The sequence below is a fragment of the Schistocerca gregaria genome, chromosome 1 (assembly GCF_023897955.1).
Source record: "Schistocerca gregaria isolate iqSchGreg1 chromosome 1, iqSchGreg1.2, whole genome shotgun sequence".
NCBI lineage: Eukaryota > Metazoa > Arthropoda > Insecta > Orthoptera > Acrididae > Schistocerca > Schistocerca gregaria.
The window spans coordinates 345,788,341-345,809,361 of record NC_064920.1 but is presented as its reverse complement, the minus strand read 5'-3'; the positions used below and the strand labels follow the sequence as shown (position 1 = coordinate 345,809,361).

Genomic DNA, 21,021 nt, shown 5'->3' with positions numbered 1-21,021 from the left:
GTCAGGTTTGAACTGGCGACCTGCAGCCCATCAGCCAGAGACGCAAACCGTCACGCCACACTGCATGCACCACAGCTTACGGAAATATTTTCCTGAAACAGCAGTTTGTGGTAGTTTTCTTGTTGTTAGCCATCCTTCATTAAATATCTATACTATAACAGCTCATCACCGCTTCTCTTTTCCATCTGGACACAGTGACCAATATAAAATACAGTGCAGTGTGTGGAAACCCTTACAACACATAGACACATAATGAACATTATCACATCCATCATTTTTTCCCTTTACGTGACAAAATTTGCCTGATATTCATCAGTAAAAATAAATATAGCTATATGGAGGCACAATGGCAAGTTCCATGCCACAACTGTAACACATCACTACAGTATTAATAGAGTTCATAGAGAAAATCCAAAGAAGAGCAACACTTTTTATTACTGCAAAATAGGAGAGAGAGAGTGCCACTGACATGTACAGGGTCTGGGGTGGACATTATTAAAACAAAGGCATTTTTCACTGTGGCAGAAACTCTCACAAAATTTCAATAACCAACTTTCTCCTCTGAATACGACAGTATTTTGTTGACACCAACCTACACATATGGAGAAATGATCATCATAATAAAATAAGGGAAATCAGAGATCGCATGGACAGACAAAGGTGTTCATTTTTTCCATGCGCTGTCCATGAGTGGCGTAACGGAGAATTATTGTGAAGGTGGTTCGATGAACCCTCTGCCAAGCATTAAGTGTGATTTGTGAAATATCCCTGTTTACACGATGCCTCATACATCAGGTAAAACTTGGATAAATTTGTGTAGGAAACAGTCTTTTGGAATAGACACTCCTCAGCTAAATATTCACCAATTTCTTTTTTTCCTCCAAAGGACACTACATACAGATGAGGAAAATATGCAAGACTTTAGGCCCAAAAGTAACTTGAAAACATTGTGGAGGAACCAATGCACCATTAAATGAAGGACAAAAAGTCAGATAACTATTTTTTGTAATATGGAACTGAATTTTTATATTCCAATTTCAAGTGCACATCATAAATATGTACTAATATTGGACAGTCTCTGCAATATTGCATCACCATGGTGAGACCTTACCAGATGTATGAAGATCAGTTGATAAATCTAATTTCATGAATCAGTATGAGCTAGAATCCTTTCTGAATAGAACAATGGTTGTAATGTGGTCAAGCAAACAGGACATTGTGTCAAAACCATAAAACAGTTAGTCAAATGCCCTAAAACATTCTCAGCAGAATGTTTTATCAGCAGCAGTTTGGTACAACTCTCTTTATCTATATTTTAAAAACTGCAAGTATACAAAGAAGGGCAACAGGAATTGTCATGTTTGTCTGATGCATGGGAGAGACATGTAAATGCTGAAGAAACTGAACTTGCAGTCTTGATGAAAGGCGGAAGTTATCCTGAGAAAGCCAACTTTGAAACTTTCCAGAACCGGCTTTATGTGCTGAATCTAGGAATATACTACAGCTCCCAACATATTGCTCGAGCACGGACCGAGAGGACAAGATTAGACTAATTACAGCATGCACAGAGGCATTTAAAAAATCATTCTTCCCATACTATATATGTGAATCAAATGTGAAGAAGCCCTAATTACCAGTACATTAGAAAGTGCCCTCTGCTTTATATTTCATAGTGATTTGTGGAGTGTATACATAGAAAAAGGCCACGTCTTACACCTCAACAATATGAATGAGTATTGCAACCATCAGACAACACTGCCATCAGTATTATTATTAATAAATATACATTTGATTGTCTCTATGATTGTGTGGGAGAGTGAGTGTGCTTAACAACAGAAAAAGAATGCTAGCTCAAAAGCTAGTAGCAACCCTGCACAGTGCACTTTTTTATGTGCCATACTTTAAGCATCTACATGTCAGTGGTTGTCCCCTGTATTCTTCTCTATTAAAAGGGCAACCTTCTACCTATACCCAAATCTATAGAAAGAGAGACTACTAAAATATACTCAGATGCTCCATTTTAATGGTATACATTATAAGGGCTGTGTGCTGTACTGAACTAACCAATATACAATTATTGCATGCAATAACTTTGAGAAAAGTTCTAAAAATGATGACTTGCTTAATCCACTACTCAGCATATTACTGTGTCGACAAACAAAGCCTGACACTGTCCTTTTCCCACATAGGATCCATATTTCCAAGACTTCAATGCTGACGTGAAACAATGCAGTCATTACCTGTAAGAACTACTTAGATACAGTAGCCACTTGGAAATTCTTGGGCAAAAATTTTACTTTCTGCTATACATGTGACAGAATATCTGGATATGACATTTTTTGTTTAATCAGTACTACTTACACCACCAAACAGGCAGCTTTTCCACCCTACTTACCACTGAACTGCCATTTCACATCTTATTGGCACACTGCATATTATGTTTAATGGTGACTAGCTTCAAAAGTGCGCTCATTTTCAAACAATTACCTGCATCTCTAACATTTAAGAGTAACATAATTCCAAAGGAACACTCAAAAGCACTGTTCTACACCAGGTCAATGTAACAAACATTTTTCGGTTTTTCACTTATCATTACCATTTCTATATTCATGAGAGACACAGACCAAGTTACAATGTAACTGGCTCGTAAAGTGTAATAACAACTTCTCTGTACACTAGTGTAGAGGTAAAGCATACATGTGATGTGTTTTTTCTCCAACATGCAAATAACAAAACTGATGATAACTTAAAAAGCTCTTTAGTCAAGAGATTATATTCAGTGCATATTTCACACGCCTTTCATAAATGCATTGTGTTTCATTTGTAAATTTAAAAATAAGATGAAGTTAATAAATAACATTTACCTGCATTTGAACTGACTGGCAATTTACGAATTCAATTGATGACACCAAGTTGTCGAAAACAATTGATGCTTTCTTACAAGAGTCCAACACAACTGAATTTATCTTGCCTTTGACAGTAAGAGTAGAATCTTGGCATTTAAACATGTACACAACATTATTCATCTCTGCATTCTCTACAACAAGAGAATGATTGCCTTTTTGGTATTCCTGAAAGGAGCACAAAGAATCAGTACAAGTGAATCAACAACTATACATGAAAATTACTTAACAATCTTTTTAGTAACAAAGCCATTATTACATTTTCCTCTCAAGGCAGCGAAAAAGCTGAATGGTTTGACTAATATCCTCAACTGCAGGCCAGAACATTGCAAAATAATTATCAAATGATGATAAATTAATTTAGCCTTGTTTCTTTGAGAAAACTACAGTTTTTTACTTTGTTACGGTAGGTACCACTGCAATTATGAGAATTTTTTGGAATTTAGCTATGTGAAACTTACTGAAATGTTAAAATTCTCAGTCTGCAAATTTGCATTGCATAAGTTTTTTGTGTATATTTGATTTTAGCTCACACATTTCTGTGTATGAATTGTACATAACATATCGATATTTTACTTCAAATTGAGAGCAGAACAATGTCTCATTTTGTTCTCAAATGATTGACTTTTATATCAGGCAGGCAGTTGTCCACGATGTGCCAAAGTCCGTCCCTGCACACTGGAAATCCTGCGCCCATAACAATCATAATTCATAAATGTTTTCTGCAAATGATAGCACACAAAGAGGCACATATCCTTTATGGTATGTTCTCAATTTTTTTTCCCACTAATATATGGAAGTAAAACATCTGCAGCAGTTAGACGGTCAGTGGAATGGAATGCAAAAACACATAAATAGCACTTAGGAAAACCCCACAGGTTGCATTTAAACATGTTCTCAGCATCTGGGGAGTGGTGGAGCATGACGAGATAACTTGTTCACAGCAGTCAAAGGATCAACAAGTGGTTACATGGGGTACATGTAATGGATTGCGGAATGACTACAAATAATGGCTTCCAAAACCAAGATGGTAATCAATATACTGCTAAATTCAAATACAATAATGAAAAGTCCTTGGAAAAATATAAATAATCAAGAGAGTTAAGGTAACAAATCACTAAACAGTTGGGAGATAACATAACATAGGCACACTCTCTGAGTCAACTATATTTTACTGGTACAAGGTATGAGGTATGAGGTCGTGACACTGTGTGTGTGTGTGTGTGTGTGTGTGTGTGTGTGTGTGTGTGTGTGTGTGTGTGTGTGTGTGCGCGCACGCACACACACACACACACACACACACACACACACACACACGCTCATCATCTCTTTAGGATGGAAACACATCAGCATAGGCCGTGCAAACAACTTTGAAGCTTATATCACGCTCAAACCCACTGCTCAGCCTAAGTTTTTTCGGGCTTGGCCCATTCCTGGGGCCCTTTGTGATTAGGTCAAACAGGAGCTGGATCATACCAGCGCACACTCCACTGCAGAGTGAAAATCTCATTCTGGAAACATCCCCCAGGCTGTGGCTAAGCCATGTCTCCACAGTATCCTTTCTTTCAGGAGTGCTAGTTCTGCCACGTTCGCAGGAGAGATTCTGTAAAGTAGGAGACGAGATACTGGCAGAAGTAAAGCTGTGAGGACCGGGAGTGAGTTGTGCTTCGGTAGCTCAGATGGTAGAACACTTGCCCACGAAAGGCAAAGGTCCAGAGTTCGAGTCTCTGTCAGGGACACAGTTTTAATCTGCCAGGAAGTTTCATATCAGCGCACACTCCGTTGCAGAGTGAAAATCTCATTCTGGGAGCTGGATCGTCTCACTGCTTCAGGGGTTTTGCTTCCTGTCACTTCCAATGAGTGGTCCTCTCCTGTCGTCGTTGCTAAGCCACATGGTGATATTTGTCTCTGTGGCTATTTCAAAGCCACTGTAAATGCTCAATGCCTTACCGACACTTACCCTATGCCTCGACCTGAAGAATTGTTCACTAAACTTGCTGGAGGCCAGTATTTTTCTAAATTTCACCTGTCAGAAGCTTATCATCAACCTCCTCTCGACACTGCTTCCCGGCAGTTTCTGGTCCTTAACATGCCTTTCGGCCTCTTTCAGTACCAACGATTGCCATTCGGGGTTGCCAGTGCCCTGCTCTCTTTCAGCGCTTCTTGGAACAATTATTGCTCACTGTCCCTGGGTGTATAAATTACCAGGATGACATTGTTGTCACTGGCTCCACCACTGATGAACATCTTCAAAATCTCTGCACACTTTTTCATGTCTTACAGACTGCCGGTCAAAATTTTTTCAGGCATCTATCACGTACTTGGGGTTTCAACTCTCTCGGGATGGTATTTGTCCGTTTCAGCAAACTGTCGCTGCGATCAATATTCTTCCTCGCCCTACATCTGTTAAGGAACTGCAGGCCTTCTTGGGGAAAATAGCATAGTATCACAAGTTTCTACTGTCTGCTGCTTCGGTGGCTCAGCCGTTGCATCGCCTGTTGCATAAAAACGTGCCTTTTCACGGATCCGCGTCATGCGATGCGGTTTTCCAGAAATTGAAGACTATGTTGAAACAGGCCCCGTGTGTGGCTACTTATCAACCTGGCCAACATCTTGTTCTTGCCATGGACACCTCTCAATATGGAGTGGGTGCAGTCCTTGCGCACCGTTTTTCTGACAGTTCTGAACAACCCACTGCTTATGCCTCCAAAATGCTCACGGCTGCCCCACAAAAGTATTCTCAAATTGAAAAAGAAGCTTTGGCCATTATTTATGCTCTTCACAAGTTTGGTGTTTTTCTCTATGGATCCAAATTTCATCTTGTTACAGATCACAAACCAGTTGTTTCCTTGTTTCATCCATCAATGTCACTTCCCGACAAGGCTGCACACCGCCTCCAGCATTGGGCTCTTTACTTGTCTCGTTTCAATTATGAGTTTCATTTCCGGCCGACGGCTCAACATGCGACTGCTGATGCACTGTCTAGCCTTCCCACGGGTCCTGATCTCGCATTCCACCTGAATGTTGCCGAGCAGTGGGTTGTGGATGGGTTCCCCATCACCAGGGACCAGCTGGCGGCTGCTACGGGTTTTGACCCTACCCTCTCCCGGGTTTTACACTATATTCAGAAGGGCTGGGCAGATTGTCCGTCAGCTAAGACTTCTGATCTGTTGCGAAACTACTACGCTTTGCGTTACCACCTCACGGCTAGGGATGGTGTTATCCTCCATTCCACCGAAAATGCTTCGCTGTGTATTGTGGTACCTGCGTCTTTGCGTGCTTCAGTCTTGCACCTCCTTCACCAAGGGCACTAGGGTGTGTCTCGCATAAAATCTCTGGCGCGCTGTCATGTGTACCGGCCCGGCATTGACTCTGAAATTGCACACATGGTCACTGCCTGCGGCCCTTGTGCATCACAGGCCACTTCCCCGAAGTCATCTTTGTCTGATAATGGTCCGCAATTTGCCTCTTCCGATTTTGCGGATTTTTGTTCCCGTCACGGCGTCATGCATGTCACGGCCCCTCCATTCCATCCACAGTCAAACGGTGAGGCTGTATGACTGGTCCGCACACTTAAGGCTCAGATGAGGAAACTCCTGACTTCTGATGATGACGCGCTTCTCCAATTTCTGGCTTCTTACCGTTTCACCCCCATGGGCGACCACAGCCCGGATGAGCTCTTACATGGCAGACAGCCCCGCATGCTACTTCATCTTCTGTGGCCTTCCACCTCACAGCCGCGGGTGCCTTCGCTTGGCCAGTTCACCGCCGATGACCTTGTATGGGTACGAGGATATGGCGGGCAGCCAAAATGGAGTCCTGGCCACATCTTACAACACCGTGTGCCGGCAATGCCTGTTCCAAATGCTGCTACACCACCTTTGGCTCTACCTGACACTCAGGACACTGAAATCTTTCTTTACTCACAATGCAGTCCTCTCACCATCATATTGGTGCCAGCACAAGAACTGACGTCACCAGGAGACGTGCCCACGCAGGAACCAGATGAGCATCATTTGTCGGAGCAACTCTACTCGCCTCCCTCTCCTACGAACGTGGACACATCGCCCATGTCTCCTGTTATAACAACCAGACTTAATGCAGCAGGCAGATTGGTGCATGAGGCCCCAGCAGATTCGACCCCCACGTCTCCTGTCATCTCGACCCCTTATCATCGGAGACACATCCGACCGTACAGCAAGCCTCCTCCTCGAGACTTTATGGCCTATCAAACAACATCTATAGACGTTAGCAATCTACAGGCCACCTCCATCAAGACCCGTGCAAAAATTTCAAAGGGGGGAAAAGTGTTGTGACTCGCCGATCTTTCAAAGTGCCACCGCACAGTTATGCGTCCTCTACATGGGGCGCTGTCTGCCAGCCATGCAGCAGCAGCGCCACCTAAGCGGCCAGCCAGCCAGTGGCCGCTAGACCTCGACTCAGTTATGATTTGACTGTTAAAGTGTACACACGTCTTACTCTGTTTACTTGATCTGTGACTTTCATGTATTGTGTCTTCCTTGAAATATATTTGTTCAACTTTAAGTTATTACAAGATTGGTTCACAAAAATGTTGCTAACAAGTTAAGAAAACCCATCAGCAATTATTTTCTACAATGCTTCGTTCCATTTAGTTTTCAAGGATAAGGTTCTAATCCTGTCCTCTCAAAAGGAAGACAATATTCGGTGGTTATGGAAACACAAAAGTAACTGTGTGTGACACACTGAAAAAAGTACATTATTAGGACTCCTGTCACTTCATAAGCCACAATTCCAATGTATGTTATTTATGAGGTAGTTTATAAACATAGACATAGAGTCATAAGACTGCCACCTTATCACTGGCACTTTAACACAACTGAACTTATCTGGATGCAGAAGAAAGAATATGTTACTCATGAAAATAAAATAAAGTTTACTGTGAGTGAAGTTGAGAAACTAACTATTCAGAACCAGGAAAATGTCAGTGAAATGGATTGGAGGACTACTGTGATGCATACAAAGTCACTGATGGAGCATGGAATAATGAAGATCTTCTCTAAGATATGGTTATGGAACTTATTACTGCTTCCAGTAGCTCAACCAGCTTGCAAAGTTCAACTGGTTTGAAATGAGCAGTATCTATCCTCTTTTGTACAATGCAGTTTGAAATCGGTAGAGGCACATACAAAAAAAAAAAAAAAGAAGAAGAAGATTTATTCCTCTTAAATAGTATACTTTATTTCTGTATGCTGTGCCTGTGTCACCTATAACCTTTAACTGTAATGTGTCAGCTCGTGAAGCCAGTGTGAGGCTAGTTTCATGTAACCAATCAAAGCAAGATATTACAGTCTGCTTTTAGCAATGATTTCTGTCTCAGTTTGCTCATTAATGTTAGCTTCACAAACTGTGAACACAGCAGGTGGGATGAATAGATCTGCAACTAGTTGCTGACCATCATTTTCTTGGATACATTTCGCATCACTGGGTTGTGGTAATGTTAGCAATTCTGTCATCAGTCCGCTGTAGACAGGGCTTCTCGTGTTTGCGTCATACCTCATGGTGGCCACTGTCACACTGCTCTAGGTTTCATGTAAATAGGGGTTCTCACACTTTCAGTAATATTGTCAATCTATCAATATACTTATTTCTTAAGGGTGGGTACTGACATACTGTCAATACTAGAAACATTGATGAGCAGCATTGATGGCTCCAAAGATATTCTCAGTATTATTATTCTTGAAGAGGCAAGTTTGCCAAATCATTAGTAATTCTTTTTATTACTATTACTGGTTTCGACAGATCTATGCTGTCATCATCAGATTGTGTGACATTATTAGATGTACTTGCTTGATTCTTCAAGAATAATGTAACTTTCGGATTGCCCTCCAACAATTGATGCTTGTGAAACATATATTCTCAGTATTGTCAATATGAACGGAATGTGTGACTGACTATTGGCAGTTCGATAACATTCAAGATTCAGATGTTGGCAGAACTTCATGATTCAGACACACAGCATTAGTGTCCACTGTTTATATTTTCAGTTCACCTTTGAGTATGACATCTCTCTGGTTCTGTTTTTCAAGTAGTCTTAACATTAAAATTTTTTAATAGGGTTATGCAGCAGCAGTCATATCTACCACTTTACAGTGGTCAGTGGAAGAGTCTCTATCCACTGCTTTCCTTACTAATTAATAGGCCTTGCCATATCTATGCAATGACTGAAACTCATGTCCGCCTCGCTAGCGCGCGCGCACACACACACACACACACACACACACACACACACACATTACATTAAATACCTGAATATATCATTGTAGTGCACAATATAATTTCTTCATGTGTTTCAATAACATTTTTGCTAATTGCCTTTGCTGATATTACACCACGAAACTTCAAGCATTCAAATGACATGCCTGTTGCCACAAGTCTCGGTTACCTAATCTCTCATTGACTGCAATTGTCTCTCCCATTAACAAATTTTGCTTTTATATTTTATGTTGCGCCTACATTAATAATTTGTCATAAGTTGTAGGACTCATGAAAATAGTTTACGACATATTTTGCTTCATGACTATGATTTTAGAGAGTATATTAACATATGAGAAGTCACTTCTTTTTTCAGCCATTCTCAGACTTATTTCCTTTTTTTTATTGTTTACCAACAACAGCTAAAATAGCTGCAGCACACACTTTCTTTTGGGCATTCCGACGTAAAGCAATTTCAATCAGACAACAGCAATTACTAGAACAATTCAGTACACAAGGCCACAGCTAATTCCTCACCTTTCTGTTGTCCAATGGAAAAGAGCTCAACAGTTTAATGAATTCACTGTCAATACTGTGAACAAGGTATCAAGAAAAATGATTTTTCCTGTTATGGCTTGTCTAGGTTGCAGGCTTTAATACCTTCCATTTTTATGTTTTCCTGCTACCGCATGTTGAGTAAATTTTTTTATCTATCAAATTACATTATATTTTCAAAAGCTGCTTATTTGTGTGCAATAAGTTTGAACAGAAAGCTGTAGTAATTATTAACTGTTTTAACACATATCTGGAATTTACAATGCTTTAATAGCTTAGTAATTTTAATTTTAATGATGGCTGTAATGCTATACATTTTCCTCATTTCACAATATATATGATCATATCATCTGCATGCCAGTCAAAAGTAACAAGAAAAATGTTAAATTTCTTATGGCTCTTAATAAGACATTTTCTTACCACCATCCATTTCTTCCCTTCTTTAGTGAAAGTTGGTGGTTTGTCTGAAACACTAACTGGAGCAGTAACTGGCCTCGTCGTCAATGACTGTGAAGGTGCTTTGAAAGGTGCTGGACCTGCTCGTAGAGCTGTATTCTTGTGTGTCTGCATGTCAGGTGTGACTCGTTTCAGGGCTGAAATTCACAATCCATACCATGAGAAATACTAATCTTTTTCCTGTGGAAACGTGTTCAAAGACATCATGTAGTAGGCTTTATGTGAAATATGCTAATCTTTTAACACAATGCATCTGTTATCGAGATGACGGTTAGTTCTGTACAACACACTGAATGTTAAATTTTGTGTTCTTTCCTTATTAATTTCTATTACAACACTTATCACTATCATTGTGTGATAACAATGTAATTTACAATTACTGTGAGAAGACAAAAGTAACAACTTCAATCGGTGGATTTCACTTTTCCACTCTTAAATATCCTTCCAATTCATGGCCCTTCAATTTGACAGCTTTCTAGAAGATAAAAAAAATTCTTACTTTATTATTGGCCATAATAGCTGGCTCTGCCTTCATACTTCATTTCTTCAATTCATATATGGCCTGATGCACAGCAAAACTCAATAGTGCTCTGATCCTGAAGCCACACAATGTCTCATGGGCTCTGGATTTTTATCTACTGTTAGAATTGCTGAAGCCTTTGTGAAGCAAAGGCATTGCAATAGTGTGTTACAATACAGTTCACTACCCTACTAATAATGACATAGTCCTTCACTTCCCATAAAACCTCAAAAATTAAATTGATGTATGGATCTTTAACCATTATTTTGTTACTATCTTTTAAATTATACATGTAAACATAACACATTTATTAAGACTACCTAAAATGTTATTAGAAAAAAGTTAATAGTGCTAAACAGTATCAAATTGATGATTATTCTGAGCCACCTAACCAACCACAGGATACACTGGTTCATGTCGTCCTTGTTTTCTGTCTAGCCCTATCCTACTTCGTAACATTTCATCTGCTCAACTGAGTGCTGTATAAACAAATGGAGGATAGTGTCCAAATTGTACTCAAATTGTGCCAACAAAATCTAAACAGTGGCATTCCACCATCACAATCAGCACCTAAAACCCACAAGGTAATGCCAGATGAACTTCCAGTCTCCAGTTTTTAACGGAGCATTATGAATCACAATCTGGGAACCTTGCCATGCACTGCAATTATGGGTATGACAGCACTCCAAACTAACTAATAGTGCATCTTTAAGAACGGGAAGATTACTCAACAGTTACGGTAAGTAAAACAGCTATAAGCAGACGCCATTTGTGCTCCTAAGAGAATAGAAAATACTTAGGTCAGATTCAATGTCGCACTTACATTGAAATAATTTGTTTTAGAATTGTGAAAGAAATCATCCCTGACATAGCTAAGGAATCACACTAAATTTTACTTGAAGCAGTTTAAAGAAACCACAGACATTCAAATGAGGATGACTTGACAAGAATTTGTGCTCCTTTTGGTCCTAAATATGAACTAAGCAACTTAAATCACTCCACTATTTCACTTCACTGTGCTACAGAAAACATAAATGAGATATCAACAGTTATATGATGAATCAGAAGCACCTGTTTTGTAGTCCGAAAGTGTACTGTCTGAGTTAGCTGCTCATTAAATATGAAGCTCAATAGGTATGAATGGTTATCTCTTGTGATCATAATTTTAGACAAGCAACAAATTAAAAAACAGACATTTGAAGTACTTTGTTTCACTTCAGTGTATATATATTGTGAGAAAGTTCACTCAAACAAATGAGAGTTTTTTGTTTTGCCTCGAGTCCCCCCACCCAAACAGCACCTTGTACACTTTGAGGTTGAGTAACAATGTCCCTGGATTTGCCAAGCATGTAGCCAGTCGTTATTAGCTAAGTTTCTTACTTTATGAAAGAAAAAATAGGCAGGACTTAAAACACTGGGTGGAACCTATTTGTACATTCTTTCCCAAATTATTTCAAATTGGGTTTCCTTTGCAGGCTATCACTGTACTTTTAGCAGCAAATTAAAGATTTCACACGTGCCAAGTACCCATGAAGGCAGTACTTAAAACTAAGAATCGAGCATTAAATAGCATGAAATAAAAATGATTACATTTTTATAAGTTCTATGACTTTCTTCCAAGATCTTTTACTTAAGTAATTGTTAATAGTTCCCATTCCTTCTGTAGGTTAACAAGTACTTTGGAAACCTTACTGAAGTAATGGGTGCAATGGCAAAAAGAAACCTGGAATCTACCATCTGCTCTACTTGCACCTCTACTAATAATTAATTTATTTTATTTTACTTATTTTTTCAATTTCTGTACATTTTTTAAGTAGTCTACAGGTGGTAGGTGCTCCAATATTTAAGAAGCCTTAACTAAGCTTTTCCCCTATTTAAATTCATTATTCAAGGCATTATTTTTAATGTTCTGATTCCAATGGTGAATCTAGTTTACTGGAAAATCTGTTAATCAAGAAATATGACAAACTGAACTTTTCACTGTAGTTTGACTCTGCAATTTTTGTGTGATCTTATATGTATTTATGGACTCAGTGACAACTCATTAGAAAGACTATGCATTCCACCATGTCAGTAATGTATTCCAATGTCTGTGGAACTAATTAACTTATAATTAACATTAAATTTAAGGAGTAACTGTATTTCCCATTGCAAATTTTGCCTCTATGCTTGACAAAGACCTTTGCCATTATACTTTTGTTGACTTAATTTTTATGCACAAGAGATTGTTGTGGAGAAAATAGGATCTAGATCTTCACTAGAAGAGGCAAGGCTATTAATAGAAGAGGCCATACCTGCACAGTTTGAAACAGCTGTAATTCCACCAACCTCTCCCTCTGAAATCAGTAATATAATAAACTCACTGAAAAGTAAAAGCTCTTACGGAATTGATGGCATTTCCAGCAAAGTACTTAAAGCTTGTTCCCCACAGATAAGTAGAATTCTCAGCCACGTATGTAATAGCTCTTTGGAGCAGGGTGTTTTCCCTGATAGACTGAAATATGCCATTGTAAAACCATTGCATAAAAAGGGGGATATGTCGGATGTCAACAACTACCGCCCAATCTCTCTTCTGACAGCTCTATCAAAAATTTTTGAGAAAGTAATGTATTCAAGAGTAGCCTCCCATATTTGTAAAAATAAAGTACTAACAAAATGTCAGTTTGGTTTTCAGAAAGGCTTTTCAACAGAAAATGCTATATATGCTTTCACTGATCAAATATTAAATGCTCTGAATAACCGGACATCACCCATTGGTATTTTTTGTGATCTCTCAAAGGCCTTTGATTGTGTAAATCATGGAATTCTTTTAGATAAGCTAAATCATTATGGTTTGAGTGGGGCAGTGCACAAATGGTTTAATTCATACTTAACTGGAAGAATGCAGAAAGTTGAAATAAGTGGTTCGTGTAATGTTAAAACAGCTGATTCCTCAAACTGGGGTGCTATCAAGCACGGGGTCCCACAGGGTTCGGTCTTAGGTCCTTTACTGTTCTTGATATACATTAATGACTTACCATTCCACATTGATGAAGATGCAAAGTTAGTTCTTTTTGCTGATGATACAAGTATAGTAATAACATCCAAAAACCAAGAACTAAGTGATGTAATTGTAAATGATGTTTTTCACAAAATTATTAAGTGGTTCTCAGCAAACGGACTCTCTTTAAATTTTGATAAAACACAGTATATACAGTTCCGTACAGTAAATGGCAAAACTCCAGTAATAAATATAGAATTTGAACAGAAGTCTGTAGCTAAGGTAGAATTTTCAAAATTTTTAGGTGTGTCCATTGATGAGAGGTTAAACTGGAAGCAACACATTGATGGTCTGCTGAAACGTCTGAGTTCAGCTACGTATGCTATTAGGGTTATTGCAAATTTTGGTGATAAGAATCTCAGTAAATTAGCTTACTATGCCTACTTTCATTCACTGCTTTCGTATGGCATCATATTCTGGGGTAATTCATCGTTGAGTAGAAAAGTATTCATTGCACAAAAACGTGTAATCAGAATAATTGCTGGAGCCCACCCACGGTCATCCTGCAGACATCTATTTAAGGATCTAGGGATCCTCACAGTAACCTCACAGTATATATATTCCCTTATGAAATTTGTTGATAATAATCCAACCCAATTCAAAAGTAATAGCAGTGTGCATACCTATAACACCAGGAGAAAGGATGATCTTCACTATGCAGGGTTAAATCTGACTTTGGCACAGAAAGGGGTAAATTATGCTGCCACAAAAGTCTTTGGGCACCTACCAAACAGCATCAAAAGCCTGACAGATAGCCAACTAACATTTAAAAATAAATTAAAAGAATTTCTAGATGACAACTCCTTCTACTCATTGGCTGAATTTTTAGATATAAAGTAAGTAAAAAAAAAAAAACTTAATCATTAGTGTCATGCAATATTTTGTGTAATGTAATTTCTTGTACAGACATCTTTTATTAACCTGACACGTTCCACATCATTACGAAGTGTCGTATTCATGATCTATGGAACAAGTATTAATCTAATCTAATCTAATCTAATCTAATCTTTGTGTATCAAAATAACCCAGAGACAATGTATGAACTCTAGACAGCAATAATTAATTATCTGCACTGGATCACATGAGAAACATTGCTAAAGGTGTTTGCAAACAAATGTAAAAGTGTTTAACTATGGCTTCAAGAAAAGAGGAAAACATTTCCTGCACCTACTGCGGTACTGGTGAGTACAGTCCATTTAATTGTAATTAATATAATTAATTTCATTGCTTTAATTGTAATAATGTTGATCCCATCTTCCTATATATCTGCAGCCACTAGCAATGAATCCCAGTTCCTAGCTTACACAGCTACATGAATGTGCTGTCACACACAGCCTCTGTTGCCTCTGGGCACTGAAGCCTGAGTGCAGTGAGCAGCAATCTTGGCTGGAATGCTCATTACAATCAGACTTCAACACATGGAGGTGACAGTGGCCATCCAAGTGTGAGTTCTGAAGACATTGTCTGATGGTCTATTTTACTTTTAAATGCACCTGTCCGCCACCATAAGCCTCCTCTATGTGATGAGCAACAACCTGTCTTAATTCATGTAATTGTAATACTATTTTGGACTTCCCAGTGTCTTAAAATAAACTTGCAGGTATTGAATAAATTTCAGGCAGAATGGAAAGATTTGTTTACAAATAAACCAAATCTGTAATTCTTTTTCTGGCGCCTTTGTCCCCGCACTGGCACATAGTTGACATGGTTATGAACATATGTGGCATGGTTAGTTTATGTGGTGGCTGGATGCCCTTCTCTTTGCACCACATCACCCCCCCCCCCCCCAAAATCCCACCCACTGTCCCCACCCCTCGGATGGAATATGTATACCCCAGATGTCTGCATGTACGGTTATTCATGAGAAAGTCAGGGAACAATTGGAATGGATTGCAGTCAAACAATTAATACATTACATCAGATGTAACAATCCTATATCAGTCTTGCATTTAGAGTGACCACAGACTTTGTCAATACTGAGTAAAAATAGGAGCAGAGTACATAAGAAACAAACTCATTAAAAAAGATGCAGAGTAGGGAAATTCATTTAAGAACAGGAATCTAGATTAGGCCACATTAAATATAAAGTTCATTATAATAGAAATGAAGATTGCAGAGACACCAGCAAAATGAAGAATTGTTTCGCAAAGTGAACAACATGAGATGTTTCAAGCGTGAAGAAGGTGGATGAAGAAAAGACTTTCAAGCACTAAACTAAATAGAATTATCCAGCTGTCTCTTATGGATGTGGGAAGGCAGAAAAAGGAGGGAGGGAGGAAGGAAGATGAATGCTTCATTAAAGTCTTTGGAGTCTCCAGATTATGCTGGCTAACACTGCTGTTAATAAATACTGAAACTTAGTACTGAAACACCATGAAGTTGGCAAGTTACGAACGTCAAACAGCAATGAAATGTGCTACAAATATTTGCATTTCAGCATAATGCCACAAAATAGGAAGGAGCATAGCAACCTGCATTATGAGTACGAAGAAAAAGACTACACAGTGGGTTTTTTCTTCAGAAATCACATTTGAATGTCGGCTGTTTGTGAGAAGACAATGTTGTGTCTCATGTAAGGCCTACGAAGATTTACACGACTTGCACCAAGTAAGACAAATTATTTGCTCAACTGTGCACGGTCAAACAGCCGCATCACTTATGTTGAGCCACGAAATGTGCTTGTTTGTAAGAAGACAAGTATCCACACAGACAGAGTGACAATGTCAGAAGCACCGCAGAGTGTCAGTACGGCAAGCCTTGTTGCAGTTTCCCTTTATGCGCCAGCAGTGACAGACAGACAGTGGTGTGCTCCATGATAACACTGCATACAACTGGTACATCATATTTTCAGATGATTTACAGTTCTGTAGACAACATCATAAAGGATACATTAAGGTCCAAAGGCTCTGAGGATCACAGAGTTGAAGGATCATGGAATTGCATAGCCATAACTGTCATTTGAACTTACTTTGACTTTATGCCCAGCCAGATTACAGCCACTGTTGCTGCAAGAGCTGACACTCTATGTAGTACATTTCTCACCCTTTATAACTCCAAATCTTTTACAAATTTAATACTAAACCTATACTTGATATGCAATGATTCTTCTGCTGTTGAATCCAAACTTACACTGGTAGACACTTCTCCTTCTTACATGAAGCATAATACAGTCTCCTTACAAACAACCAGCAATCCAATCCAATTTCTAAATGAGAGAAACACTGCACTATCTTTCCTTATACACAGAATGTAGAAGCTTTACTCTAAACTATAGTGTGTGGTTGTGATGAAATGCTAGTAATGGCATTTTCACGCACATAATTACAATTTGTGCAAATCTGACATTTGTTGCAAGTCGTCCTCGTGATGTTACTGTTTTAATAGACAGTAGTGTATTTTTCAGATAAACCATTTCAGCATTTGTGTTAACTGGGTTAGGGAACAGTGGGAAGCTTAAATTGGGGTGGCCAGAGAGGAATTGGAAATGCTGTCCACCTGAATAAAAGTCTATTGTCTTAACATGATGCCACCTCACTCAGTGAAAGTATGAGGTAACAAGCTTTCTTTGGAAGAGGATTAAGCACACCAGGCCGCTTGCGAGTTGTGGATGAAATTATAAAACCCAGCAATGAGTATGAAGTAATACGCAGTCTGGGATCCATTGTTTTTGAAAGGTTTTCACTCAGTGTCAATGAAACCTGTTTAACACCCATTGAGAACCAAGCCACAAAGATAAATATCCTTCAACAGTGAATATAGGAACCTAATTATGTAGTTTGAAAAATAGAAAGAAACTTCCACATATTAAAAACAAAGATTCCAAGACTTACCAAATGGGAAAGCGCTGGTAGACAGGCACAATAAAAAAAAAAAAAAAAAACACACACACACACACACACACACACACACACACACACACACACACACACACACACACACACATATCCATCCATACATATACCAAATATATGTATGGATGTATATGTATATGTATGGATGGATGTGTGTGCGCGCGCTAGTATATACCTATCCTTTTTCCCCCCTAAGGTATATACCAAGCAGGAAAGCGCCGGTAGATAGGCACAATAAATAAAACGCACAAACACACACACAGAATTTCGAGCTTTCACAACTGGCGGCTGCTTCATCAGGAAAGAGGGAAGGAAAAGGAAAGATGAAAGGATGTGGTTTTTAACGGAGAGGGTAAGGAGTCATTCCAATCCCGGGAGCGGAAAGTGTCAGCTTGTGTCTGTGTATGTGTGTGTGTGTGTGTGTGTGTGTGTGTGTGTGTGTGTGTGTGTGGGCGCGCGAAGCAGCCGCTGGTTGCGAAAGCTCGAAATTCTGTGTGTGTGTTTGTGCATTTTATTTATTGTGCCTATCTACCGGCACTTTCCCGCTTGGTAAGTCTTGGAATCTTTGTTTTTAATATATTTTTCCCATGTGGAAGTTTCTTTCTATTAAAGGTTTTTAAATAAAACAAATGTTATTAACATTCATCATCTTTTTTTCTTCATGGCTACATATTTGAAGCCCTCTGCCGCAAGAGGGCTCCAAATTGTAGTGTGTAACGTAAGAAACGGCATGTTGTAATGGAGTTTCGAATTCAAAGAGTTTGTCTACATGGAGCAACCAATTCTTCAGCAAGACAATGCCAGACCACAAACAAGTGTTGCGACATCTGCAATAATCCGATGCCTTGGGTCACTGTCATTGATCATATTTCATTAAGTCTCAACTTCACCCCATCTGATTTTTAGCTGTTTCCAAAACTTAAGTAACACCAATGAGGACTTCATTTTGACAGTGATAAAGTGGTGCAAGCATAGGTGAGGTTGTAGCTTCCTCAAGAAAGTTAATCATTCTACAATGACAGTACCAACAAACTCGTCTCGAAATAGGTTTGGCGCCAGGGTGACTGTGTAAAGAAATAAATACGTAGATATTAAGAACAAGGATGCAGAATGTTAACATTTGTTTTATGGAAAAAGCTTTGAATTGTTATGTGAAAACACTCAGAGGCGTCACTTTTCAGCACACCCTTGTTATAATGCATAGTATCCATAGATGAGGTTCTTTTTGTATTTAATATATTCGAAGGTGCCAGCTGTATGGACACAAAAAACTGAGCTGAAACTGGTTTGGTTCAAAAAATGGCTCAAATGGCTCTGAGCACTATGGGACTTAACATCTGAGGTCATCAGTCCCCTAGAACTTAGAACTACTTAAACCTAACTAACCTAAGGACATCACACACATCCATGCCCGAGACAGGATTTGAATCTGCGAACGTAGCAGTCGTGCAGTTCCAGACTGAAGCGCCTAGAACCGCTCGGCCACACCGGCTGGCGAAACTGGTTTGGGTTGCTTGTGGTGAAGCAAATAGGAGTTTCAAAACTAAACTTCCAATGTGTCTAAAAGAGGAAGATTACAATCAGTGTTTATTACCAATTTTTACTTTGGCAATGAGACATGGACTACCAATGCAAAAACAATTCAATAACCGAATGCTGTCTATCAAATTACGGAAAGATGAATGTCTGAAATTACTAGGAGTGACAAGAAAACAAACAGGTCAGGAAACACAATGGATCAGAAAATGCAATTATGACCAATAAAAGTGAAACTGAGATGGGAGGATGTGTTGCCAGGTAAATGAATTATAGAAGACCAACAATGTTTTTTGCTGGGTTCCAGAATATAAGAGGAGCACAAGACAATGAACTAATGGAATGTGGGTGGTAACATTAGAAAACATGCAGGAGCAAAAATACTTCAATAAAAGTTTTCCAGGTATGTGACTGCATTTTACATTGTTTCTTGCTACAATAGAGATTAAACACACCACCCCGATTAAGATCACTTGCATCAGCAGTCAACCTTTTGGTCTATAAAAACAATATGACAATGGCACCAAACACCAGGAATGGTTTACTGAAGAGGCCCCCACTGCAGAAGTCTACACTTGCATATGGATGCATACAGAGAAGAATGTAATGAATGGAGAAGTTTTGATAAAGCCTTTAGAGAGCAGTGGATGTCAATCAGCTGAAAATGTTTACGAGTTATAACAACTCGTGTTAAGCAAAAGCATTCATAGCTTTGACTCCTACATACATGCTGCACCTACGCAGTTTCACAGTAAAAAGGCATGTAAAAATGACAAGAATAAAGTTCAGAATGAATTCTCTGCAGAATATATTTTCCATAGCTCTTTCACCATAATTAAATAATAAATCATGCTGTAGGAATCCGCAGATCCTTGCTGAGTTTGTACTTGTGAGTACGAGCACAGAAAGTGAGCAGCTGCACATATGAATTAGAAAAATGAGACTGTGCAATCTTGTTCGTCATACATAAAGGATAAATTTAATTACTAAACTTAATAGATAAAACCACTGTCCTAACAGTAATTACATGTCTACAACTGGTATTCAGTGTGGTAGGGAAACTTAATGTTCCCAATGTTGAAGACATTCATGTCCAGCCAGTTTAGTTGCAGCAACTAATACAAATCATTAAAAATGCATGGATGCTGTTCCTAAAGTTTACAGAATAGTTCTAGCAGGTCCCAATGATTTATAGTGGGACAGCAGTTTGGGGACTCAGAGTATGTTTGAATTTATGATTGCACCTAAACATACGATGCCATGAAATTAGTTTTAGCTTAGATAACATGGATTATCGTTTTATGATCATCACTAAGATCATGAATGAGTGTCAAAACTCTTCTTCTTCTTCTTCCTGAAATGTTTCTACTTATGAAGGTCATTTATAGTGTCTCTTCCAAGCCACTCTTTTTCTCCTAAAGTCTATAATTTGGCATCTCCACTCACAGCAGTCCCCTTTAATTGACATCATTCTTCACCTGCTTTCTCAATCTTGTTCATGATCTTATTGTCCAGATTCTGTCCATTCTAGGACTCTTGTTCGAAGTCTTTCAGATACCTTTCTTTTTAAACCATTTGAGCCTATTACTCTCCACAGCTTCTTTTTGAGACTTGATTTGTGGCGTGTTTCATATTGTTTCATTCCTTATCCTGTTACTTCTCATCTGTGTTGCTTGTATTCTGCTCAGACCTTCCACTGTCAAGCTTTTGTATGTCCATCCTTTTAGGATGACATCTCTGGGACGACGGCCATTTACTATTGTTACAGTTGATGGTTGGAATACTGACACATTATCTGCAAATCCAGCAATGCTGGTAAATGATGGGTTGTGCATGGGGATCGTATCAACCTGAACCACATCGAAACAGACTGAAGATGATGCAATTAAATGTCGAAACTGGTAGTGACAAAATAAAATAAAATCA

The 21,021-nt window shown here is 38.8% G+C and overlaps 1 protein-coding gene across 1 annotated transcript in view; it reads right to left on the bottom strand.

The window, feature by feature from the left end:
• LOC126344720 (adenylyl cyclase-associated protein 1) overlaps positions 1-21,021 on the bottom strand; it is a 178,224-nt gene that overhangs the window by 25,265 nt on the left and 131,938 nt on the right. Inside the window, exons 6-7 of the mRNA XM_050002042.1 lie at positions 10,113-10,285; positions 2,865-3,071 (exon numbers count right to left, since the gene is read on the bottom strand). Of these exons, the coding sequence (XP_049857999.1) occupies positions 2,865-3,071; positions 10,113-10,285 (380 nt within the window). The remainder of the gene's footprint in view (positions 1-2,864; positions 3,072-10,112; positions 10,286-21,021) is intronic.